The sequence below is a fragment of the Chiloscyllium punctatum genome, chromosome 13 (genome assembly GCF_047496795.1).
Source record: "Chiloscyllium punctatum isolate Juve2018m chromosome 13, sChiPun1.3, whole genome shotgun sequence".
Lineage (NCBI taxonomy): Eukaryota > Metazoa > Chordata > Chondrichthyes > Orectolobiformes > Hemiscylliidae > Chiloscyllium > Chiloscyllium punctatum.
The window spans coordinates 78,643,401-78,670,678 of record NC_092751.1 but is presented as its reverse complement, the minus strand read 5'-3'; the positions used below and the strand labels follow the sequence as shown (position 1 = coordinate 78,670,678).

General features: G+C 42.3%; 1 protein-coding gene across 2 annotated transcripts in view; it reads right to left on the bottom strand.

The window, feature by feature from the left end:
* The window catches only part of LOC140484553 (primary cilium assembly protein FAM149B1-like), a 185,734-nt gene that overhangs the window by 124,488 nt on the left and 33,968 nt on the right, over positions 1 to 27,278 (bottom strand). For both annotated transcript variants that reach the window (XM_072582919.1, XM_072582920.1), the window contains exons 6-9: positions 23,246 to 23,419; positions 17,175 to 17,365; positions 4,105 to 4,232; positions 244 to 342 (exon numbers count right to left, since the gene is read on the bottom strand). In XM_072582919.1, the coding sequence (XP_072439020.1) occupies positions 244 to 342; positions 4,105 to 4,232; positions 17,175 to 17,365; positions 23,246 to 23,419 (592 nt within the window). The remainder of the gene's footprint in view (positions 1 to 243; positions 343 to 4,104; positions 4,233 to 17,174; positions 17,366 to 23,245; positions 23,420 to 27,278) is intronic.

Sequence of the window (27,278 nt, the reverse complement as noted above, 5' to 3'; positions counted from 1 at the left end):
GATATCCTTTACAAATATCCACTTGAGGTGGAAAGAACAAAAAAGCTTCTTTCTGCATTGCTTAGAGTAAGCTATCATGTACTAAACTAGTAGTCTGGAGGTTTCAACCAATTTGCAAAAGACACAAATTCAGATTTTGAATTAATATTAACCAAAATAAATAAATATAAAGCTAAAACCAATAGAAGTGACTATAAAGCTGAGGGATTGTCATAAAAGTCCTGTTGGTTCCAGAATCCTTACCTCATCTGTCCTGTATGTGACTCCCGATCCACACCATCGTGGTTGACTCTTAAATGTCTTCTGAAGTTGCATAGCAAGCCACTCAGTTGAATCAAATCGCTAGAAAAGAAAAAAAGGTGAATGGTCCAGCCAACTGCAATATTAGCAATCAACCAAGACATGTCAAAGGAAAATGAAAGCCCTCTGCTTGCAAACTTCTTGTCAGCAACATGTGTGGATTGGTACCAAGGTTAGGGAAACATGTATAGAATCATGTATATCACCTGATGAAGGATTATCACCTGATGAAGGAGCATCGCTCCGAAAGCTAGTATGCTTCCAATTAAACCTGTTGGACTATAACCTGGTGTTGTGTGATTTTTAACTTGTACACCCCAGTCCAACACCGGCATCTCCAAATCATGTATAGAATTATACACATCAGTCAACATCCCAGACATCATCATCCTGGGCCATCAGGTTATAAGTGGCACTGGAAAATATCAACTCAGGATTTAATGAACCTCTGGATCAAACACAGAAAACGCAACCACTTACTAATTACCATGTATTGTTTTTCACCAACTGATGAATAAAAACTCCTTCAAATTGAACACTACTTAGTGAAAGTACTAAAGGTCAAATTCTGATGCCCATCACCAAAAATGGCTCAGTACCACCACCATTTACAGAAACTTAGGCATTCACAATTTTTGAAAAGTTTTGTAGCTCAGGTTGAGATTTTGGATGCAAGTTTGCTCACTGAGCTGGAAGGTTTGTTGTCAAGTTTCATCACCATACGAGGTAACATCATCAGTGAGCCTACGGTGAAGCGCTGGTGGCATGTCCCACTTTCTATTTATGTGTTTAGGTTTCTTTGGGTGGGTAATGTCATTTCTGTTTTTTTTACTCAGAGGACGGTAGATGGAGTCCAAATCGATGTGTTTATTGATACGAGTGATAGTGGGTCATGTATTTTTGTGGCTAGTTGATGTTCATGTATCCTAGTGGCCAATTTTCTACCTGTTTGTCCGATGTAGTATTTGTTACAGTCCTTGCAAGGTATTTTGTAAATTACATTCATTTTGCTTGTTGTTTGTAAGTTCATTAGCCGCTGTTTTAGTGCATTGGTAAGTTTGTGGGCTACCATGATGCCAAGAGGTCTGAGTAGTCTGGAATTCATTTCAGAAATGCCTTTGATGTAGGGTAAAGTGGCTCGGGTTTCTGGGCGCATTGTTTCTGCTTGTTTGGATTTATTGCTAAAGAAATCGGTGGACTATGTTTATTGGGTATCCGTTCTTCTTGAATACGCTGTACATATATTTCTCTTCCCTTCTTTGTGTTCTTCAGTGCTGCAGTGTGTGGTGGCTCATTGAAATAATGTTCTAATGCAGCTTCGTTTGTGGATGTTGGGATGATTGCTTCTGTAGTTCAGTATTTGGTCCACATGCGTTGTTTTCCTGTAGGCGCAGGTTTGAAGTTCCCCATTGAGTGCTCACTCTACTGTGACACCTAGGAATGGCAGTTTGTTGTGTTCTCTTCCTCTTTTGTGTAATTTATGCCAGTAAGGATATTATTGATGGTATTGTACATTTCCTTTATTTGTTTCGTTTGGTGACAACAAAGGTGTCATTCACATAGTGGAACTAAAGTTTGGGTTGGATGGTTGGGAGAGCTGTTCTTTCCCGAGTACCTCAATAACTGCTTCTGCTGGAAACCCTGAAATTGGTGATCCAATGGGTGTTCTGTTGATTTGTTTGCAGGTCTTGTTATTGAATGTGAAGTGGGTGGTCAGGCTACAAGCACGACCCCACAACTAGAGAATCAAATCACAGCCTTATTCAAAAAACATCAGAAATCTAGAGAATTAAACAAGACAGACTTCCAAAAAATGAAACCAGATGGCTCTATCCTTTGCTTTTCAAGAGGCCATCTAGTTCTGCTTCCTTTTCTGTCATTCCACAGAAGTGGACAATTTCAGCATTTTCCCATATTACATACCATTTGGCATTTCTTTCTCCATTCACTTAACCAACATATATCACTTCATAGCTATGCAATGTCTTCTTCACAATTTAATTTTCTACCCTTCTTTGTGTCATCTTTATTAAAATTTACAACCATACTTCTGTCTCTTCACCAAATCATTTCTATAAATTGTAAAAAAGCACACCACTGGTTACACCTTGTCAACCTGGAAAAGAACAAATTAACATATCTCTTGTTATTGAGGCATGTCAATATGCTACCTCCTACACCATGAGGTTCAATTTTCTGCAATAACATTTATATGGCATCTTATCAATTGGTTCCTAGAAATCTGAGGACAGTACATCCACAGCATGTAATTTCCTCAAAGAACGCCAATAAACATGGTTAAACTTGATTTCCCTTTCATAAAATCATGTTGTCTGTTCCTTAGTACCGTGCATGTTCAAACATTTTCCTTATGACACATGTTAAGCTGACTGGCTGGTCTCGCTTTTTGTCTCCCTCTCTTTTTGAACAAAGGAATTATATTTTGTATTTATCATTCAAATGGAATGTTTACTGAATCTCAGAAACTTTGGAAAATTAAAACTATTGCAAAAATGTTAAAGCCCGATGATGAAGTACATCAGGACCTGGACACTTGTCAGTCCATAGCCCTAACAATTGGTCAGTACCAGTTCCCTGGTAATTATAATTTTCTTGCGTTCCTCCCTTAGTTCGATATCCTGATTGCCACATATTTCTGCAATGTCACTTCTATCCTATATGACTATAAGCTGAAGTCTGCTCCACTATTCAGTAAGATCACAGCTAATTCTCAACTCTACTTTCTTGCCTTTTCCTCATATCCTTTGATTCCCTTAGAGATTAAAAATCTGTCTATCTCAGACATGCACATACTTAACATTCCACCCTCAACAGCTTGCTGCAGGGAAGAATTCCACTCTACTTAGAGAAGAAATTCCTTCTTATCCCTGTCTTAAATAGGCAATTCCTTGATTTTACAATTATGTCCTTTGGCCCTAGATTCTACCAGAAGAAGTCACAACCTCTCAATATCTGCTCTGTTTAGCCCGAAGACTCCTCTCTGGTTCAATAAGGTTGCCTCTCATTCTCCTAAATGCCAGTCAATACAAATCTAATATACTCAACCTCTCCTCATTAAGAAAATCTCTTCATACCCAAGATCAGCCTCATGAATCTTCTCTGAACTGCCTCATGCCAGTATATCTTTTCTTAGACAATTAAATAAAAACGGTTAACACTACTCTAGATGTGGTTTGGCAAGTACCTTATATAGACTTCTCTATTTTTATATTCCATTCACTTTGAAATAAATGTCTTCCCTATTCATGCTGAATCTCGATAATAGCTTTTTGTGATTTACGCATAAGGACTCCTAAATCCCTCTGTCCGGCCAGTGGGCCTGCAGTGAACATAGCTACTGGTTGGGAACCAGTGGAGCCTGGTCAGACCACGTGTAAGCCCTTATGGAAAAAGTGCAATGTCTTTCTTTTTAGCTTTATTTCTTATTTTCCTAACTTATACTATATATATATATATATATTAGCAACGTAGTGCAACATTTTAATTTTTTTTTGTACTTAAGTACTTTGTAAGATGATGCCATGTGTTGCCAATATTGTATACTTTTCATGTACTCTTGCTGTTTCGTAATTCAAGTACACGTTACAATAAATCTAATTCAAATACCATTCAGCGCTTCCATTCTTCATGCTAAAGTACATAATTTTACATTTTCCCACTTTCCCAGATTGGTATGATGTGATTATCTCAACTGTGTTCAGCACTTCAACTGATGCCTAACTAGTACTTCAATTTAAATAAAGTTCCGCATTGTATTAACTCTGTCCACATGTCCACACTAACCTGAGATTTTGTTAAATAAGAGGTCAAAGCTGGTACTCGAACTTGTGATAACTGCGGTTCAAGGGGCAAGAACAAATTTGTTTGCTCGATTCCTGCACTTTCGTCTGAGGCAGTGCTCTTCTCTTCATCTGTGGAACACACAGATTGCATAAAGATCAGTCCTAATGATTAAGGTTGAATATAATAATATCAGAAAGTCATTTCTTCCATTTCTATTTTTGGCCACTTCAGAGGTCACTAAAAAATCAATCTCACTGGTTTGGGATTAGAGTCGCATGCAGGTTATCAGTCAGCAGAGGTCTTTTATTTTAGGACAATCGACAATGGTTTCATGATCATCATGAGACATGCTTTGAAATCATACTTATTAATTGAATTCAAATTTCACCATGTGTTCCATGTCTCCATCTTGGGTCTATAGATTATTTTCTGTACAATAGTATTGTGTCATTGCCTCCCCTTAAACTTACTTTTTGCCTTAGTGGAATCTGGCACCAACCACTTTATCAGGCAATGCATTCCTGAAGGATGTTGCAGGTTCAGAGAGACATAGGTAAGCTGCAGAGCTGGATTGAGAGTTGGCAAATGGAGTTGAATGCAGAAAAGTGTGAGGTCATTCACTTTGGAGAGAGCAATAGGAATACAGAGTACTGGACTAATGGTAAATTCTTGATAGTGTAGATGAGCAGAGAGATCTCAGTGTCCATGTACATAGATCCCTGAAAGTTGCCACCCAGATTGATAGGGTTGTTAAGAAGGCACATGATGTATTAGCTTTTATTGGTAGAGGGACCGAGTTTCGGAACAATGATATAATGTTGCAGCTGTACCAAACTCTTGTGTGGCCACACTTGAAGTATTGCGTACAGTTCTGGTCACCACATTATAGGAAGGATTTGGAAGCTTTCGAAGGGGTTCACAGGAGATTTACTAGGATGTTGCCTGGTATGGAGGGAAGGTCTTATGAGGAAAGGCTGAGGTACTTTTCAATAGACAGAAGGTTGAGAGGTGACTTAATTGAAACATATCAGTCAGTCAGAAGGTTAGATCGGGTGGACAGTGACAGCCTTTTTCCTCAGATGGTGATGGCTAGCATGAGGGCACATGGCTTTAAATTCAGGGGTGATAGATATAGGACAGATGTCAGAGGTAGATTCTTTACTCAGAGAATAGTAAGGGTCTGGAACAGCCTGTCTACAACAGTAGTAGACTCGCCAACCTTATAGACATTTAAATGGTCATTGGATAAACATATGGATGAAAGCGGAATAGTGTAGGTTGGATGGACTTCAGATTGGTTCCACAGGTCGGCGCGACATCAAGGGCCAAAGGGCTTGTACTGCGCTGTAATGTTCTATGCTCTATTCCAGATCCTAACCACTCATGTAAGATGAATGAGTGGCTAAAACATGGTGGAGAGAGCAGGCATTCAGATTTTTAGATCACTGGGATCTTTCTGGGGCAGAGGTGACCTGTTCAAGAGGGACAGGTTGCACCTGAACTGGAGGGGGACCAATAGTTTGGCAGCCAGGTTTGCTAGTGCTACAAGGGAGGGTTTAAACTAGATCAGCAGGGGGCTGGGATTCTTGACACGAGGGAGTGAAGTCCGGGGCTGGAAGGAGATACAGTAAGCAGAAATAGTATGTTGAAGAGACAGATCAGGGTGGAACACAACAGAGAGCAAGAAATGCCTCTTGGATTAACTTGCATCTATTTCAATGCAAGAAGACTGACAAGCTGATGAATTCAGGGTGTGGATAGGTACATGGGACTGGGATATTATAGCTATTACAGACATTTGGCTAAGGGAGGGACAGGACTGGCAGCTTAATGTGCCAGGGTACCGGTGCTTCAGGCAAGAAAGAGGGGAGGGGGAGTTGCATTTTGATTAAGACAGTATCATAGCAATGGTCAGAGGTGAAATAATTGAAGGATCATCCAGTGAGGCTTTGAGAGTGGAGCTAAGAAATAAGAAGGGGATGGTGACATTATTCATGTTGCACAGTTCGCCCCCAAATAATCAACAAGAATTGGAGGAACAAATATATAGGGAGACTGGGGAGAGTTGCAGGAGCAACAGTGTTGCTACACTGGGAAGTTTAATTTTCCTAACATAGACAGGGACTGCCTTAGTGTTAAGGGCTTAAATGGGGTAGCATTTGTTCAGCAAAGTTTCCTCAAGCAGTATCGAGGGTCCTACTTGGGAAGGGACAAAACACAACCTACTCTTGGGAAATAGGGCAGAAATAGGACTGAGATGGCCTTGGGGGAGCTTTTTTGCAACAGTGGTCATTGTTTTATTAAGTTTAAAATAATTATGGAGAGGGTCAAAACTGATCCACAGGTTCAATTTCTAAATTGAGGCAAGGCGCATTTTGGTTCAATTAGACAGGAACTTGCAGGGGTTGATTGGAGTAGTTTGCTTGCAGGCAAAGGGATGTCTGGCAAGTGGAAGGTCGTTAGAAGTGAGATAATTAGAGTTCAAGTTCTATATGTTCTGGATTTAGGTTTGCTTGCTGAGCTGGAAGGTTCATTTCCAGATGTTTCGTCACCCTCCTAGGTAATATCTTCAGTGGGCCTCTGGACAAAGCATTGCTGATGATTCCTGCTTTCTATTTATATGTTTGGGTTTCTTTGGGTTGGTGATGTCATTTCCTGTTCTTTTTCTCAGGAGATGGTAGATGGGGTCTAACTTGATGTGTTTGTTGATAGAGTTCCGGTTGGACTGCCATGCTTCTTGGAATTCCCGTGAATTTCTCTGTTTGGCTTATCCTAGAATGGATGTGTTGTCTCAGTCGAAGTGGTTTCCCTCCTTATCTGTATGTAAGGATACTAGTGAGAGACGGTCATGTCGTTTTGTGGCCAGTTGATGCTCATGTATTCTGATGGCTAGTTTTCTGCCTGTTTGTCCAATATAGTGTTTGTTACAGTTCTTGCACGATATTTTGTAAATGACATTAGTTTTGCTTGTTGTCTGTATTGGGTCTTCTAAGTTCATTAGCTGCTGTTTTAGTGTGTTAGTGGGTTTGTGGGCTACCATGATGCCAAGGGGTCTGAGTAGTCTGGCAGTTATTTCTGAGATGTCTTTGATGTAGAAGGGAGTGGCTAGGGTTTCTGGATGTGTTTTGTCTGCTTGTTTGGATTCCTATATGTTCCTTTGAGGGTGAAGGGCAAGACTGGCAAGAAAAAGGAATACTAGGTGACAAGAGATATTGAGACTTTGACCAGAAAAACGGAGGAGGCATGACTCAGGTACAGGCAGCTGGGAATCCCTGGAGGAATGTCGGGGATACAGGGGTTTATGGAAGAAGAAGATAAGGAAGACGAAAAGGGGGCATGTGATAGCCTTGGCTGAGATGGTTAGGGAAAATCCATAGATGTTAGTTAAGTATATTAAAGGAAAAAGAAATAATTAGAGACAGAACAGGACCCCTCAAGGATCAAAATGGACATGTAAATGTGGAACTGGAGTAGGTGGACAAAGTCCTCAATAAATATTTCTCCCCTATTTTTACTATGAAGAAAAACGTGAAAACTTAGGAACTTGGAGAAGCTAGTGGTGATATCTTTGGGACAGCCCATATCAAAGGAAAGGGGGTGTTAGATGTATTTCAATGTGTGAAGGTGGATAAATCTCCTGGTCCTGACCAGATATATCCAAGAACCCTGCAAGAGGCTGCAGAAGAAAAAATTGTGGGGTCCCTAGCTGATATTTTTGCATCATCGCTAGCCACAGGTGAGGTCCCAGAAGACTGGAGTGTAGCAAATGGTGTGCTCTTATTCATGAGGGCATCAAAGAAAAACCTGGGAACAATGGACCAGTAAGCGTAATATCTGTGGCAGGTCAGTTCTTTGAGAAGATTCTGAGGGATAAGATATACATGCATTTGAAAAGACTGAGTTTGATTAGAAGTAGTCAGCATGGCTTTGTGGGTGGGAAAACATGCCCCACAAGTTTATTAAGAGTTCTTTGGTGAAGTGATCAAGAAGGTTGATGAGGACAGGGCAGTAGGCTTAGTCTTTATGGAGGTAAAAACAATGCCTGCAGATGCTGGAAACTAGATTTTGGATTAGTGGTGCTGGAAGAGCACAGCAGTTCAGGCAGCATCAGAGGAGCAGCAGTAAGGCCTTTGATAAGGTTCCACATGGTAGGCTGCTCTGGAAGATTAGATCGCATGGATCTGGGGGAGCTGGCATAATGGATGCACAGTTGGTTTGATGGTAGGTAATAGAGTGTAATAGTGGAATGGTGCTTGTTGGTCTAGAGGCCTGTGATGAGTGGCATGATTCAGGGGTCAGTGCTGGGCTATTGCTGCTTGTTATCTATATCAATGATTTGGATGAGAATATACAAGCCATGATTACTGAGCTTGCAGATGACACTAAAATAGGGGGTATCATGGATAGTGAGGAAGGTTATCAGAAATTGCTGCAGGACCTTGATCAGTTGGGCAAGTGGGCTGAGAAATGGCAAATTAAGTTTAATGTAGTTAAGTGTGAAATCTTGCATTTTGGAAAGTCAAGTCAAGGTAGGAGTTTCATAGTGATTGGTAGGGCCTTAAGGAGTGTAATGGAACAGAGGGACCTTAGAGTTCAGGTGCACTGAAAGCAGTAGACAGGGCGATAAAGAAAGCTGTTGGCACAGTGGCCTTCATTAGTCAGGGCACTGAGAAGAGAAGTTGGGAAGTTATGTTGCAGTTGTACAGCATGTTGGTAAGGCCCTGCTTGGAGTATTGTGTTCAATTTTGGTCAACTTGGTAAGGATGTTATTAAAGTGGAAAGAGTGCAGAAGAAATTTACAAGGATGTTGCCAGTACTCAAGGTTCTGAGTTTTGGGAGAGGTTGGACAATCTGGACTTTCTTCTTTGCAGCATAGGAGTCTGAGGGGGGATCTTATAGAAATGTATAAGATCATAAAAGGCATGGATAGGTGAAGACTCTCAGTCTTTATCCCAAGGTTGGAGAATCAAGGACTAGAAGCATTAGTTTAATGTTAGAGGGGAAAGAATAAAAGGGAACCTGAGGGACAATTTTTTTGACACAAAGGGTAGTACGCATCTGGAATGAATTGCCAGCACAGGTGGTTGAGGCAGGTACATTAACATTTAAAAGGCATTGGACAAATACATGGTTCAGAAAGATTTAGAAGGATATGGGACAAGTGCAGGGAAATGAGGTTAGCATTGATGGACATTTCAATTGGCATGGACCAATTTGGGCCGAAGGGTCTATCTCCAGGCTTAGAGAAAAAAAAAAATTCAGTCTATCATGCCTACACCATTCTATTACCTTGTGATAATCTACTGCCTTTGCCCCAAACCCCTACACACCTTTTCTGTTCAAAGGATCATCCAATGCCCTCATGAATGCCACTCACTGTTCAAAAAGATCTTTCTTTGTGCCTCCAATTCTACTTTTGTTAATCAATGTAATTGGGGTGCAATGACTCTCAAATCTGTTACCAGTGTGAACACTTTCTTTCCTTATACTCAACCTAAACACCATGTGATTTTGAACATATATCAAGTAGACCTGTGTTGCAGCTTCAAAATATTGACACCTCATTTTTACTATGCTTGCTGCTGCTTCTGGCATGTCCTCCTGCATTTTTCATCAAACCAGAGTTGGTTCACTTGGCTTGATGGTAATGGTAAAGTGGGTGTCATACTGATTTATGATGTTACAGATTATGTTGAAAACAACTCTGCTGCTATAGCTCACAGTGTCAAACTCTTAACACTGTAGTAGTTGCATACAACATGACAGAAGGTGTCCTCAATATGAAGTCAGACAAAAGTGGAGAGTGGATTACTGAAGAAAGACTGCACAAAATGGATTGTACCAAGTAAGCTGTGGGACAGCTGTTGGTCATTTCATTTTCCAATACTGCTCAACATTTTATGCAGGCGATGCATTCTACCAACATTGCTAGTGAGCCTCTGTCTTGGAGGGAGGATTGCCGTTGATGGTTTGTGAAGTTACATTCAATAACGTAATTTTGGCCTTAAATGTATGTTTAAAAAAAAACTCAAGTCTGTGCCACCATCCAGAGACTTTCAGAGAAATATCCCACAACTCCTGCAGAGCTATACAGATGAAATTAAGTTAATGCTTCCTGCAATCAATTTAAAAGTTTTGTTATTAGCTTAATATGTATCCAAATTAATACATTGGTTTGTATTTATTATTAGGGCAATTTTGGGACTAATTTAATTTAAACTATGAGTCACCAAAATGACAGTAATAAATTAACTGTTGGCATTTCCAACAATACGAAATTACTCTGTCTCAACATTGATTGTAAAGAATTTTGATTGTAAAAGATACATAATTTAAATCTTCCACATTCTTTTCCGTATTGGTATAGCATCTTTGAAAATACTTATAATGAAAGGTATTTCTCAAGCACATTAAGTTAAAACTTTATCATCACCTGAGAAAGATGATTTGAGAAGGGATGATTGAGGTGGATCAACAAGGTGGGCTTGGAAGACAGGACGTTTCAGGTGATTAAGAAGGAAATTCCAAAGTGAGAGGCTGAGAAGAGACAATTGACCAATGGAAAAGAATGCTTAAAGAGGACAGAATCTGCAGAATGCAGAATATGTACAGCTTTCTAATACTGGAGAAACTTACAAAGATAGGGACAATAAAATCTTGGAAGAATTTGGATGAGAATTTAAAATTGGATGCATTGCAAGTCAATAAGGGCAGGGATGAGATTGGAAGTAGATATTTCAATATTCCATGAAAGGTCAGTGAAAAGGGCATTAGAGTTGAATTGTTATGAAAGTGAAAAAAGGCATAAACAAGGTTTCAAGCAGCAGATTAACTCAACTCCAAGCCTCCTCTAATTATGAAACCCTATCAGTTTTATTCAGCTGTTTGAGAACATATGGAACCTATATTGGGATTTGTGACGATGTTAAGACTACTGGCAGAAGCATGTGATTTTGTGAATGAGATGCTGAGAGACCATTTTATGTGGGATTAATGACATAACCATGCAAAAACACCTGCTAGGTGAAGCCCAACCGGACTTCAAAAAGGCACTACAATTGGCTTTGTTATGGGAAGTCAATGGCCTAGTGGTATTATTGATGGACTGAGACCTCGGTAATGTTCTGCAGACTCAGGTTCAAATCCCGCTACAGCAGATGCGGAATTTGAATTCAATTCAAAAATTTGTAATTAAGAGTTCTAATGGAACATCTGCTGATTGTCAGGAAAAATCCATCTGGTTCACTTATGTCCTTTAGGGAAGGACACTGTCATTCTTACCTGATCTGTCCATCTGTGAATCCAGACCCACAGCAATGTAGTTGACTCTTAACTGCCCTCTGATCAAATCGGGATAAGCAACAAATGATGGCCTAACCAGCGATGTCCTCATCCCACAAATAAATAAGAAGAAAGGGCAAAGTTGAGCACGTGAGTTGCAGGGCATCCCAACGGAAGTGGACACCATTTGAGTGGAGCCAACTGCATATACTCACGCAGGGCACATCCTGAGCAGAGGGATCCTAGGTTAGTCCGCAGCAAAACCCCAAAACAAAGTAAAGTCTTGGCCAAGTAGCTAAAATGTCCTTCAGAATCCAGTCTTGTGTGCAAAACTGGTATGGCTGTCCTTCACAAAGCTGGACATGAGCCACACCTACCTGTAATTAAGACTAGATGCGGAGTCCCACAACTAATACATAAGGGCTTGTACCAATACACAAGACTGACAGTTAGGGTATAATCAGCCTGAGCCCTTTTCCAGTGGATGATGGAAAATATTTCACAAGGTCTATCCCAGGTTATCATTTATCTGGTTGGTGTGCTAATAACCGGGAAGACCAATAAAGAGCACTTGAAGAACGCGGACATAATGCTTAAACGTTTCTCCCAGGCAGATGTACACCTTAGAAGGGGACAATATGTGTTCCAGGCACCCCAAGTGACCCACTTGTATTACAGAGTTGACAAAACTGTGTTATCCCTGTCAGAAGATAAAGTGAGGGTGAACAAAAATGACCCGGATCCCATGTCTGTACTGGAGCTTAGGTCTTTCCTTGGGTTGGTGAATTAGTTTGGGAAATTCAAAAGTAATCTAGCCTCCATCTTGACATCTTCACACTTGCTATTGAAGAGGGGTCAGACTTGGTTAAGTAGCCACTACAATCCCAAGTGACATGCAATGCCTCCCCCCAGGTATCGGGATAGTGATGGCTCACCAGTGGTCCAATGGAGAGGAACGCCTGCTTAGCATATGCTTAACGACGCTGGCTGATTGTGAACAACGATATACCCACAGAGAGAAGGAAGGTTTGGCAGTCATCTTTGGAATGAGCAAATTGCACCAATACTTTTTTGGATGTAAATTTGTAACAGTAACAGACCACAAACTCCTGCTGGGGTTACCTAAATAAGACAAGGCTGTGCTGCCCATAGCTTCTATTAGATTCATAGAACCCCTACAGTGTGGAAATAGGCCCTTCGGCCCAACGACACCACACCGACCCTCCGAAGAGTAACCCACTCAGACCCATTCCCCTACACTATTTCCCATATTTACCCCTAGCTAATGCACCTAACCTACACATCCCTGAACACTATGGGCAATTTAGCATGGCCAATTCAACTAACGTGCACATCTTTGGATTTTGAGAGGAAACTGGAGCACCCGGAGGAAACCCACGGAGACATGGGGAGCATGTACAAACGGCATGCAGACAGTCACCCGAGGTTGGAATCAAACACGGGTCCCTGGCACTGTAAGGCAGCAGTGCTAACCAATGAGCAACCTTGCCACGCCAAGTTGAATGCGGTGGTGGGCCCTTATTCTCAGCGGGTACAATTACAAATAATTGTCTAGGAGGCCAATTACACTGTCCAGGAGGCCAAGTTGCAAATGTGGATGCCTTGAGCTGCCTCCCACTAGCAGATACACCACTGGTGGTGCCTCCACTGGAAGAGTCCATTCTGGGTTTAACTGTCTGGACACTTTTCCAGTCACTGCTGACAATATCCAACTGTGGTCACAAAAAGATTCTGTCATGGCAAAACTAAAACAGCTGTTGGTGATGGGCAAAACAAAACGACCATCATAACCAGATTTGAAACCTTTCCAGATCCAGCGAGACCAGATCACCGTAGAGAAAGGTGGGGAGCAAGACTGATTATCCTGAGCAAACATTGCTGCTATATACTGGCTGAATTCCACCAAGGTCATCCAGGGTTTCCAAAATTAAGGTGTTCATAAGAAGTTATGTCTAGTGACCAGGAGTGGATGCTGACATAACTGCATTGGTGGAGCAATATTGCCAGCAGCTCCCTCACATTCATGGATTTGGATAAACGTCAACTATGTTGGTCATTTCATGGACTCAATGTTCTTAGTCATTGTGGATGCCCATTCAAAGTGGTTGTACGTGCACAGAGTTCATTCGTGAAACTCAGGAATGATGACTGAAAAGCTGCGAGCATCATTCACACGACACGGACTCCCAGAAATATTGGTCACGGACAATGGGACATCATTTAACAGCAGGGATATTGAGTATTTCCTGAAGTCAAATGGCACTTGGCATGTTCGGACTGCTCCATAAGTTTGGCAGAAACAACAGTCAAACATTGAAGGCAGATTTAAAGTAACAACCTACAACTTCATTCAATACTAAACTGTCCTGGTTCCTGTTTGATTACAGGACCACCCTTCATGTGCCCAGAGACCACCAGAGGTAGCTCCAGCAGAATTGCTGATGAGGAAAAGACTCTGCACGAGGATAAACATTATCTTCCAGAACCTGGGGGGGGGGGGCAAAGGCAAAACAGCATCAGGAATGTTGTGATTCTGTTCGCTGAGCTGGGAATTTGTGTTGCAGATGTTTCGTCCCCTGTTTCGGTGCCATCCTCAGTGCTTGGGAGCCTCCAGTGAAGCGCTTCTGTGATGTTTCCTCCAGCATTTATAGTGATTTGTCTCTGCCGCTTCCAGTTGTCAGTTCGAGCTGTCCGCTGCAGTGGCCGGTATATTGGGTCCAGGTCGATGTGTTTGTTGATAGAATCTGTGGATGAGTGCCATGCCTCTAGGAATTCCCTGACTGTTCTCTGTTTGGCTTGTCCTTTAATAATAGTGTTGTCCCAGTCAAACTCATGTTGCTTGTCATGTGCATGTGTGGCTACTAAGGATAGCTGGTTGTACACTACGTTGGTTTTGCTCATGCTGGGTATCGAGTCCTTTGTCCTGGTGAGTTGTTGTCTGAGAGTGGCTGTTGGCTTGGGTGCTGTTATGAGTCCTAGTGGTCGTAGTAGTCTGGCTGTCAGTTCAGAAATGTTCTTGATGTATGGTAACATGGCTAGTCCTTTGGGTGGTGGCATGTCCTCATTCCATTGTCTTTTCCTTAGGCATCTGTTGATGAAATTGCGGGGATATCTGTTTTTGACGAATACCTTGTAGAGGTGTTCTTCTTCCTCATTTTGCAGTTCTGGTGTGCTGCAGTGTGTTGTGGCCCTTTGAACAATGTCTTGATGCAACTTCTTTTGTGTGTGTTGGGGTGGTTGCTTTCATAGTTCAGGACTAGGTCTGTGTGTGTGGCTTTCCTGTATACCTTTGTGGTGAATTCTCCATTTGGTGTTCTCTGTACCATCACATCTAGGAATGGGAGTTGGTTGTCCTTTTCTTCCTCTCTAGTGAATCTGATTCCTGTGAGTGTGGCGTTGATGATCCGGTGTGTGTTTTCTATTTCTGTGTTTTTAATGATTACAAAGATGTCATCTACATATCTGACACAGAGCTTGGGCTGAATTTGCGGTAAGACTTAGTAGCCACACATGCAGATGACAAACAACTTGAGTTCGACTGGGACAACACTACTATTATAGGACAAGCCAAACAGAGAACAGCCAAGGAATTCCCAGAGGCATGGCACTCATCCACAGATTCTATCAACAAACACATCGACCTGGACCCAATATACCGGCCACTGCAGTGGACAGCTGGAACTGACAACCGGAAGCGGCAGAGACAAACCACTATAAATGCCGGAGAAAACATCACAGAAGCGCTTCACAAGAGGCTCCCAAGCACTGAGGATGTCACCTAGATAGGGGACGAAACGTCTGCAACACAAATTCCCAGCTCCGCAAACTGAACCACAACATTGAGCACCCGAGCGACAAATCTTCTCACAAACTTTGAGCATCAGGAATGCTAATTTCAGCAACATGCCTCCTTTGAGTGAGACAACTGACTCCAGAGGACAAAGTTTGATGTCAAAATGACAGAAATGGCTCAGCATAGATAGGAGTCAAGGTCAACATGAGGTCAGGCCCTGTGACACACACAATTTGAGTAGGTGAGGCAATCCTGAACAAATGGGGCAGGAGCAAAACATACCTGACCCCTCAGAACAGCCAGAAAGACTGTCAGAAACTGTGGGCTTTCCCCTTCTATCTAGTATTGAAGATACGTCAGAGTCCAAGATGGATGCAGCCAACGTCACAACCTTGATAATGGTACCACCTGAAGAAGAGAAGGAATTTCGCCCGAGATGCTCTAGGTGCAAGGGACAGGCTATGGTCCAGCACACGCTGCCTGTGAAGGAGTCAGAGTAGGAAGAACAAGACCAAGGTGAAAATGTCCCAAGAGAAGCTACAGGAAAAAGAACAGGCTGACATCCGCAGACTTGGTGGTGATTGTGATGAATGTAGGGATTGGAAAAGGTGAGTATGAGATCCTTGATTGAGGCTATTAACCTGCACCATCAGGAAGCTCTGGCTGTCAAATATAAACAGGAGTCTTAGAGAGTCTCCTCACTCCAGGGACTGCTCAGAGCCAGCTGGTAGAAGTCAATGTACTGTGCATGTGTAAATGGGGGGTGACTTGGTGACAGCATACCAGCCTCTCAGCAGTTACTTCAGTTTCTTTAGTGACAGGAAACTTGAGTTCTTGCTGGACTTCCAAGAGTAAGTTATGTCACATGGTCACCAACTATCAGGGAATGCGTCTGGTCATTACTAGAACAAAAAATCTATGACATTGAATTAGCGAGTTTTGAAAAGATTTGTAGCTCAGGTTGAGGTTCTGGATGTAGGTTTGCTTGCTGAGTTGGAAGCTGAAAACGAACCTTCCAGCTCAGCATGCAAACCTACATCCAGAATTTTAAATATTCCTCTTCACTCTTGGGTTTTAATTCAACATGCATTGCTCATCATCCCAAGCATTTCTGACCAGTTCTGACATTTTATTCAGTCACGAGTCTATCAAAGTTTTCCAGCAAAGATCATAGAATCATACTGAAGAGGCCTTTTGGCCCACTGCCAAAAATATACTACTACCTACACTAGCCCTACTTTCCCATCACAGATCCATGTTCTTGATTATTATGGCACTTCAAGTGTTCATCCAAGTATTTCTTGAAGTTTGTGGATTTCCCCATTGCAATTACCTACCCAGGCAGTACATTTTTGATCCCAACACTCTCTGGGTGAAAAAGGTTTTCCTCAAATCTCTTCTAAACATTCAGCCTTTCCATTTGAAATTATGCCCTCTTGTTATTGACCTGGATATCAATCACTTGGGTTGCAAGCTACTTCCATGGAGGTGCTAAGAAAGGAAAATAATTAGCCAGTTGACTGTAGAGAGATATTCTCCTCCTTGGCATCTCACCAGCTTAAATAGCCTTATCATGAACCTCCCCAACTACTTGCATTCCTGGCAGGTGGGCAAAGTGGCCGGTGGCCTGACTAGGTAACAGATGAAGCTGCCAGCTGGGCTGGGAGGGGCCTCCATTTGCATTAATCTGGGACAACTGAAAGCAGAGATGAATGCAAGGGATTGACCTCTGAATAGCACCAGCCCCTTTCCTTGACTTTGACCACCTCTGAATCTCATTTAGCAGCTCTATGACCTATGAATTCCTTCAAATACTTAAATAAAGTGATTTAAACAGCAGTAATCTCCAGATTTAGTGTTTAACCAAAATCTCCACAGAGCAACATCAATTCACGGATTAGAACTACTGATGTTGAAACTAATTATGTGTTTCAATTTTCAAAATGGTCTATATCTAGTTCAGTTGCCTTTATACCTGAAACGTGCCCTTCCCACTGCTTCCGGATCAGCTCCTCCATACAACCCAGGAATTCCAGCCACACCTCATTAAAGAGCTCTGCCACGATTATATTTCTCCTGCAGTGACTCGGAGAGACTAGAGGTAGCCCCAGTCTGCTTTCACTCTGCAAAGTAGGAGCCAATTTCTTCTCATAGTTTTCATCTTCCCTGTGTAGACATGTGACACAAAATCTTAAAAATGGAAACGAAATTGCAAAGAAAAAACACAATTACTTACCCTGGTACAAAACAAAATTTGTTGGATCCAGCAAATCTGTGGGGAGAAAGAAGAGTTAATGTTTCAAGCCTAGTGACTCTTCATCTGATGAAGTGCAGATGAAGAGTCACTGGTCTCGAAATGTCAAATCTGCTTCCTCCTCACTGATCATGCCAGACCTGCTGTGTTTCTCCAGCAATTTCTGTTTTTTTTCTCAGATCTGCAACACACAATTCTTCATTTTATTTACTTACCCTGACTTCTACCATAACACCCAGTGACCATCAGGAGTCTACAATACAAGTGTGACTAGGTTCTGGAATAATTCAGCATTGTCTACCACTAACATCACCTAATTATACCACAGTCACCTCTTTGTTAACTGAATTGGATCCTAAAGAATAGCTTTAGTTTTTGTATAAACTAATTATCCCCTACACATTCCCATGTTTTCAGTGGGAAAAGTTGGAGGCTAAAGAAGAGAATCTGGGTTAGATTTCTGTACATTTTTGTTGATTCATTCATGGGGTTTGGGTACTGCTGATCAGACTAGTGTTATTGCCAATCGCTAATTGATTTCAGAGGGCAGTTGACACATCGTGAAAGGAGGGGAAATGAGGAATCTGGTGAAAACCACGTTGATCCATTTTGGAGGAGGGTCCCAAATTCTGGATTATTAGACCAGTTACTTTATCAATACACCAGTGCCTCCCCACCTGAGTTAAGTTAGCTCAACCATTCACATCAGTGTCTAGATTAGGGTATAGGGAGCAATGGAGATCGAGGAGTTTGTGAAATCACATAGGATTTTCGTTTTGAGTCTTATCTAATGAGGTTGAACAGGCTGAAGCTGTTTTCCCTGAAGCATCAGAGGCTTGTAGAGGTTTATAAAATCATGTAGGGCATGGATAGGATACATAGATGAGGTATTTTCCCTGGGGTGGGGAATAAGTTGATTAGGAATAGTCAACACGGTTTTCTGAAGGGTAGGTCGTGCCTCACAAACCTTATTGAGTTCTTTGAAAAGGTGACCAAACAGTTGGATGAGGGTAAAGCAGTTGATGTGGTGTATATGGATTTCAGTAAGGCGTTTGATTAAGTTCCCCATGGTAGGCTACTGCACAAAGTATGGAGGTATGGGATTGAGGGTGATTTAGAGGGCATAGATTTAGGGTGAGAGGGGAAAGATACAAAAGAGACCTAAGGGGCAACTTTGTCACACAGACGGTGGTGCGTGTGTGGAATGGGCTGCCAGAGGAAGTGGTGAAGGCATCTGGATGGGTATATGAATGGGAAAAGTTTGGAGGGGTAGGGACCGATTGCTGGCAGGTGGAACTAGATTGGGGTTGGATATCTGGTTGGCATGGGCCATTTAGACCGAGGAGTCTGTTTCCATTCTGTACATCTCTATGACTTAACTGGAATCTATTTGACTACTCCATAGTTAGGAGGACAGACAGAAGGTTCTGTGGGAATAAGAGAGCCTCAAGGTTGGTGTGTTGCATTCCAGGTGCCAGGGTTCGTGATATCTCAGATCGCGTTTTTGGGAACTTTGTGGGGGAGGGGGAGCAGTTTCAAGTTGTGGTCCACATCGGCACCAATGACATAGGTAGGAAGAGAGATGGAGACTTAAGGTAGAAATTCAGGGAGCTAGGGCGGAAGCTTAGAGCTAGAACAACCAGAGTTGTTATCTCTGGTTTGTTGCCCATGCCACATGCTAGCGAGGCGAAGAATAAGGAGAGAGAGGAATTGAACACGTGGCTACAGGGATGGTGCAGGAGGGAAGGTTTCAGATATCTGGATAATTAGGGCTCATTCTGGGGTAGGTGAGACCTCTATAAACAGGATGGTTGACACATGAACTGCGGGGTACCAATATTCTGGGGGTGGGGGAGATTTGCTAATGCTCTTCAGGTGGGTTTAACCAGGGGGATGGGAACCTAAATTGTCATTAGAGTATAGAGAAGGTTGAGAACAGGGAGGTCCGAAATAAGTTTTCAGGGACGCAAGAGGGCACTGGCAAGCAAGAAGTTGATTTGAAGTCTGTCTATTTCAACACCAGGAGCATCTGGAATAAGGTGGGTGAACTTGCAGCATGGGTCAGTATCTGGGATTTCTAAGTTATGGTCATTTCAGATACATGTGTAGAGTGGGGACAGAAATGGTTGTTGCAGGTTCCAGGATTTAGATGTTTCAGTAAGAACAGAGATGATGGTAAGAGAGGTGCGCGTGTGGCATTGTTAGTCAAGGATGGTATTATGGTGGCAGAAAGGATGTTTGAGGACTTGTCAACTGAGGCAGCATAGGCTGAGGTTAGAAACAGGTAAGGAGAGGTCACCCTGTTGAGAGTTTTCTATAAGCCTCTGAATAGTTCCAGAGATTTAGAGGAAAGGATAGCAAAGATGATTCTTGATAGGAGCGAGAGTGACGGGGTACTTGTTATGGGGGACTTCAACTTCCCAAATATTGACTGGGAAAACCACAGTTCAAGTACTTTAGTCAGTTACTTTAGTCAGTGTTTGTCCATTGTGTGCAGGAGGGTTTTCTGACACAATATGTAGACAAGCCAACAAGGGGCGAGGCTACATTAGATTTGGTACTGGGTAATGAATACGGCCAGGTGTTAGACTTGGAGGTAGAAGAGCACTTTGGTGATAATGACCACAATTCAGTTACGTTTACTTTTGTGAAGGAAAGTGATAGGTATATCTTAGGGCAAGAATTGTTGCTGGGGGAAAGGCAATTATGATGCGATTAGACAAGAATAAGAATGGGGAAGGAAACTGCACGGGAACGGCACAATAGAAATGTGGAGCGTATTCAAGGAACAGCCACTGTGTGTCCTTACTAAGTATGTACCTGTCAGACAGGGAGGAAGTTGTCGAGAGCAGGAGCCATGGTTTACCAAGGAATTGAATCTTTTGTCAAGATAAAGAAGAAGGCTTATGTTCGGATGAGTTGTGAAGGCTCAGTTATGGAGATTGTGAGTTATAAAGTAGCCAGGAAAGACTTAAGGAGGGCGGGAGGACATGCGAGGAGGGGACATGAGAAGTTCTTGGCGGATAGGATCTGGGAAAACTCTAAAACTTTCTATCTATATATAAGAATGACGAGAGTAAGATTAGGACCAATCAAGGACATAGGGGGGAAGCTGCATGTGGAGTGAGAGGAGTCGATTAGATTAGATTACCTACAGTGTGGAAACAGGCCATTTGGCCCAACAAGTCCACACAACCATCCAAAGAGTAACCCACCCAGACCCATTCCCCGACATTTACCTGACTATTGCACCTAACACTATGGCCAATTCACCTGCCTACATATCTTTTGGATTATGGGAGGAAACCAGAGCACCTGGAGGAAATCCTTGCAGATATGGGGAGAATGTGCAAACTCCACACAGCCACCTGAGGCTGGAATTGAACCTGGGTCCCTGGCGCTGTGAGGCAGCAGTGCTAACCACTGAGTCACTATACTGCCTTTAAATGCTTCCCAGCAAGATACTTGAAAATAGCAATTCCCTGACCAGGAATCGAACACGGGCCACGGCGGTGAAAACACCAAGTCCTAACCATTCGACCACCTGGAGATAAGGGAATACCGAGAAACAGATTACTAGACTAGATGGGATTGAGATTCACAAGGAGGAGGGGTTAGAAGTTCTGGAAAGTGTGAAAATAGGTAAGTCCCCTGTGCTGAATGGGATTTAACTGAGAATTCTCTGGGAAGCGAGGGAGGAGATTGCCAAGCCTCTGGCTTTGATCTTTATGTCGTCATTGTCTACAGAAAGAGTGCCAGAAGACTGGAGGATAGCAAATGTTGTTTCCTTGTTCAAGAAGGAGAGTACAGAAAACCCTGGTAATTATAGACCAGTGAGATTTACTTTGCTTGTGGGTAAAGCGTTGGAAAAGTTATAAGGGATAGGATTTATAATTAGGAATAGTCAACACGGTTTTCTGAAGGGTAGTTCGTGCCTCACAAACCTTATTGAGTTCTTTGAAAAGGTGACCAAACAGTTGGATGAGGGTAAAGAGTTGATGTGGTGTATATGGATTTCAGTAAGGCGTTTGATTAAGTTCCCCATGGTAGGCTACTGCACAAAGTACGGAAATATGGGATTGAGGGTGATTTAGCAGTTTGGATCAGAAATTGGCTAGCTGAAAGTGGTGGCTGATGGGACATATTCATTCTGGAGTTCAGTTACTAATGGTGTACCACTGCTGTTTGTCATTTTTATAAATGACCTGGATGAGGGCGTAGAAGGAAGGGTTAGTAAATTTGCGGACGACACTAAGGTCAGTACAGCTGTGGGTAGTGCCAAAGGATGTCGTAGGTTACAGAGGGACACAGATATGCTGCAGATATGGGCTGAGAGGTGGCAAATGGAGTTTAATGCAGAAAAGTGTGAGGTGATTCACTTTGGAAGGAGCAACAGGAATACAGAGTACTGGGCTAATGATAAGATTCTTGGCAGTGTAGATGAGCAGACAGATATTGGTGTCCATGTACATAGATTCCCCCAAAGTTGCCACCCAGGTTGATAGGCCTGTTAAGAAGGCATACGGTTTGTTAATAGAGGGATTGAGTTTTGGAATCATGAGGTCATGCTGCAGCTGTATAAAAATCTTGTACAGCTGTACTTGGATTATTGCGTGCAGTTCTGGTCACCGCATTATCAGAAGGATGTGGAAGCTTTGGAAAGGGTTCAGAGGAAATTTACTGGGATGTTGCCTGGTATGGAGGGAAGGTTGAGGGACTTGAGGGTGTTTTTGTTAAGAGTGATGATGGTTGAGAGGTGGCTTAAGTGAGACATATAAGATAATCATAGGGTTAGATCGGTGGACAGTGACACCCTTTTTCCTAGGACGGTGATGGCTTGCATGAGGGGACATAGCTTCAAATTGTGAGGTGATAGATATCGGACAAGATGTCAGAGGTAGTTTCTTTACTCAGTGGGTAGTAGGGGCATGGAATGTACTAACTGCAACAGTTGTAGACTCACCAACTTTACAGACATTTAAATGGCCATTGGATAGGCATATGGACGAGAATGGTATAGTGTAGTTGAGATGGGCTTCAGATTGGTTTCACAGGGCGGTGCAACATCGAGGGCCAAAGGGCCTGTACTGCACCCTAATGTTCTATGTATATGAACAAAGAATGTATATGAACAGAATTTGGATGAGTTCAAGTGTATAGTACAAGAAACCTAATTTTAAGGTGTACACTTTTAAACATAAAATTTAATGTATTTAGCTTACTATATTGAGTTCTGAAGAAGGGTTACTCAACTCAAAATGTTCACTCTGATTTCTCTCCACATATGCTACCAGACCTGTTGAGCTTTTCCAATATTTTCTACTTTTGTCTCTGATTGACAGCATCCGCGGTTCTTTTGGTTTTTATTTGGTTTAGTATATCTGCATGCCAAAAAGTAACCATCTTGCCTAAATTTCAGTTTACATCTCTTTTTCTGTCATCTTGTAGATTACAGCTTTTCATCAGCAGATACAAGTATTTTTTATATGCAGCAAGAACTTCTGCTGCAACCACCCTTTAAGGTAGTGAGTTCTAGACTCTTGGCACCTTCTGACTGAAAAGACTGCTCAACTCCCCTGTAATGGTATGTTCCACTACATTAAGTTTGCTCATAAATACAAGTTGGAGCTGTTGTTGAAGAGGTGGAAGAGTGAGCCCCAACTTTCATCAGAAGTGCTGCTGGTAACCAGGATTCTGGATTAAGCTTTAGCTGAAAACACTGAACAGCAAATGTTTTGTTAGTGATGATCCTAGAAGTCATTAAACAAGAATAGTGTTTTCATGATACTAACGGCTCTCGGCGGTCAACTGCTAGGTATTCCTCAACAATGCCTTCAGCAACAATCACACCATTCTCTGCCTCTTCATGTTCTTCCCCAGGAAATGTGGCAATCTTCTGCATAAAGTCACCATCTTTGCATTGAGAAAGATCCGAGATGGTCACTTTTTTACCAAGAACACAAAGTCTGAAAGAAAAGATAAATCTAGGCTGTTAAAAAGCAGAAACAGTTAAAAACAAGGGGAAATGTGCGATGGATAAAATATTGCTTGCTCTGCTCTCCAACAATCAGCTAAGCCAACTAATTAGCTTATTGGGAAGCTTCTAGGGCAGATCAGTCATAGAATTTTTACAACATGGAGAAGGGCCCATTGGCCATTATGTCCATGCTAGATTAGATTCCATACAGTGTGGAAACAGGACCTTCGGCCCAACAAGTCCACACCAACCCTCCGAAGTGTAACCCACCCAGACCCATTTCCCCCGACTAATGCACCAAGCACTATGGGTAATTTAGCATGGCCAATTCACCTGACCTGCACATCTTTGGACTGTGGGAGGAAACCGGAGTACCTGGCGGAAACCCATACAGACACGGGGAGAAGGTGCAAACTCCACACAGACAGTCACCCAAGGCTGGAATCGAACCTGGGACCTTGGTGCTGTGAGGCAGAAGTGCTAACCATTGAACCACCATGCCGCCCATTTCAAACATCTATCTATTGCAATCTATTTTTCAGCATTTGGTTCATAGCCTTGTATGTTACGGCGTTTCAAGTGCCCATCTAAACACTACTTAAATGTTGCAATGGCTCCCACCTCTATCAGCTTTTTTAGGCAGTGAGTTCCTCTGGGTGAAAAAAAACCTTCAATTCCCTTAGTCTAAAATTGTGTCTGTCTAGTTATTGACTCTCTACTAAAGGAAAAGTTTCTCCCTGCCCACCTTATGTGAAAATAAAGCTAATTCAATTCAATATCTGCGCCCCTCATAATATTGCACATCTCAATCAGATCCCTGCCTAGCTTCTCTTCTAAGGAAAACTACCATAGTCTATCTCATGGCACAGTGGCTCAGTGGTAGCACTGCTGCCTCAAAGCGCCAGGAACCTGGTTTTGATTCCACCCTTGGGTGACTGGAGTTTGCACATCCTCCCTGTGTCTGCATGGGTTTCATCTAGCTACTCCAGTTTCCTCCCACAGTCCAAAGATATGCAGGTTAGGTGGATTGTCCATATTAAATTGTCCATAGTGTCCAGGGGTGTGCAGATTAGATGGGTTAGCCATGGGAAATGTGGAGTTACATGGTTAGGATTGGAGGTGGGATGCTCTTCAGAGGGTTGTTGTGGATTCAATGGGCCGGATGGCCTCTTTCCACATTTTAGGGATCCCATTTTGTTCTATTCCAGTCTCTCTTCATAGCTGAATCACTCCAGGCCAGGGAACATGCTTATGAATCTCCTTTGCACCCTCTATGTTATAATCACAACCTTCCTACGGTGTGGCAATCCAGCTGTAGTCTCATCAATGTTATATCGTGGTTAGCACTGCTGCCTCACAGCACCAGAGACCCAGGTTCAATTCTGGCCTTGGATGACTGACTGGCACATTCTCCCTGTGTCTGTATGGGTTTCCTCGGGGTATTCCGGTTTCCTCCCATAGTTCAAAGTTGTGCAGGTTAGTTGAATTGCTCATGATAAATTGCCCATCGTGTTCAGGGATGTGTAGGTTAGGTGCGTTAGCCATGGGAAATTTACAGCAATAGGGTAGAGGAATGGGGCGAGGCGGGATATTCTTTGAAGGGTCAGTGTTGACATGTTGGGCCAAATGGCCTGTTTCCACACTGTAGGGAATCTATGATTTCTATGATTAACTCCTTGCTATTATTTACAATGCCTTGACTAATAAAGGCAAGCATCCCCTATGCCTTCTTAATCACTTTGTTGACCTGTCCTATTGCCTTCAAGGATGTATGGGCATCAAGGCCCTGTGAACTTTGAGTTCTGAAGGTCTGGCTATTCCATGCACACTCCCTTGTCCTGTTCAGGATTTGATTTCATTTCTTACTGTTCAGTCATTGATATCATCCTGTCAGTCTATCATCCTGTTGACTTTCCTCCTTGCTACTTATCACAGTACTAACATAGTGATCATTAATGTACATTACAAACAAGAAGGGACCCAGCAACAAAGCCTGTGGTACACCTCCAGACACAGCTGTCACAAAACACCATTACAAAAACACCCTTCAGCCATCACCCATTGTATCCTGGCACTAAGACAAACTGCTCTGGATCCTATGGATTCCTAAGCTTCTTCAATAGTCTGCCATATCAGACCAAGTCAAAGTCTACTGAGGTCCAATAGATCACATCAATCTCATTATCCTTATCAACATAGAGTCATAGAGATGTACAGCACGGAAACAGAACCTTTGGTCCAACTCGTCCATGCCGACCAGATATCCTAACCTAATTTAGTCCGATTTGCCGGAGACCAAAATTGCACACAATGTTCCAAAAGTGGCCTAACCAAAGTCCTGTACAACTACAACATGTCCTCCCAACTCCTATACTCAATGCTCTGTCCAATAAAGGAAAGCATACCTTCTTCACTATCCTATCTAGCTGCGACTGCACTTTCAAGGAACTGTGAACATGCACTCTAAGGTCTCTTTGTTTAGCAACACTTCCCAAGACCCAACCACAAGTGTGTAAATCCTGCTCTGATTTGCCTTTCCAAAATGCTGTACCTTACATTTATCTAAGTTTAACTTCATCTGCCATTCCTCAGCGCATTGGTCCATCTGATCCCATTGTACTCTGAGGCAAACTTCATACATGTCATCACCTCTTCAAAAAATTAAATCAGATTTATTAGACGTGATCTTCCCCTGACAAAGCCATGCTGACTATCCTTGGTTAATCCCAGTATCTTCCTGTGGAGATTAACTTTGTCCTTCAGTACTTTTTCCAATAATTTCTCTGCCACAGATATGAGACTCACCGGCCTGTACTTTCCTGTGTGTGTTTTTCTACAACTTTTCTTGAATATGGTACAATTAGCTGGCTGCAAACAGGATGATCTTTCAGTTGTTGTCACTGGCCTGAACTACCCAAGCTTGGGGAAGCAGATAAATGAACCAAAATTCCTGCTTGTCATAAGCTCCTTTGGACATGTGCCTGCAATTGGCAAAAGTAGGATAGAACTTGGTTGTAAGATCACAAGGATGATCTTGTACTAGTTACATGAATGTATTTGAGAAAGGTTAAATTTTGATCATGTCATTGATTGTATTTATTAGGGTCTACATGAGAGCCTTTTGGTTTGTACAGGGTACTCTGCCATCACTAAGGTGACAGCAACAGGCTATTCTAATTCAAATCAAGAAGTCAGTTAGCTTGGTTGGCTGGATGGCTGGTAACACAGTAATGCCAACAGATTAGGTTCAATTTCCCCATCAGCTGAAGTTATTATGAGATGTTTTCCTTCTCAACCTGCTCGCTTGTCTGAGATGTGGTTATCCTCAGGTTAAACCACAACCAATCATTCTCTGATGACACAGCAGGACTACGGTCCTCTGGGACTTTGGCATCTTTACTTTAATTCAATCAGTCTGTTGTTTTCCCCTTTTGTTGAAGCACTTATCCAGTTTCACCTTAAACAATCTTAGGGTTTTAACACCTCCTGGGGTAAACAATGATCGATTGATAATCATCAATCTTTTACATACTTCGACCATTTGATCTCATCTTTCAACATTTGTTCTCTGCTAGATCCCCCTTTACGTTCTCTGTCCAGAAGAAAATACCCTACTTTTACAAGAAAAATAAGAAGTTATGCACTTTTGCAAAGAATAGAGGAGCTGGAGATTATTTGAATGGGGAAAGTTGAAGGTAAGGACAGCACAGTAGGACTTGAAAGTCCTTGTGCATAAATCACAAAAAGCTGGTAGACAAATTCTTGCAATGGCAAATAGGATGTTGGCCTTTACTTCAGAAGGAATGGAGCATAAAAATAGTGAAGTCTTTCAAGAGGTCATCCAGCAT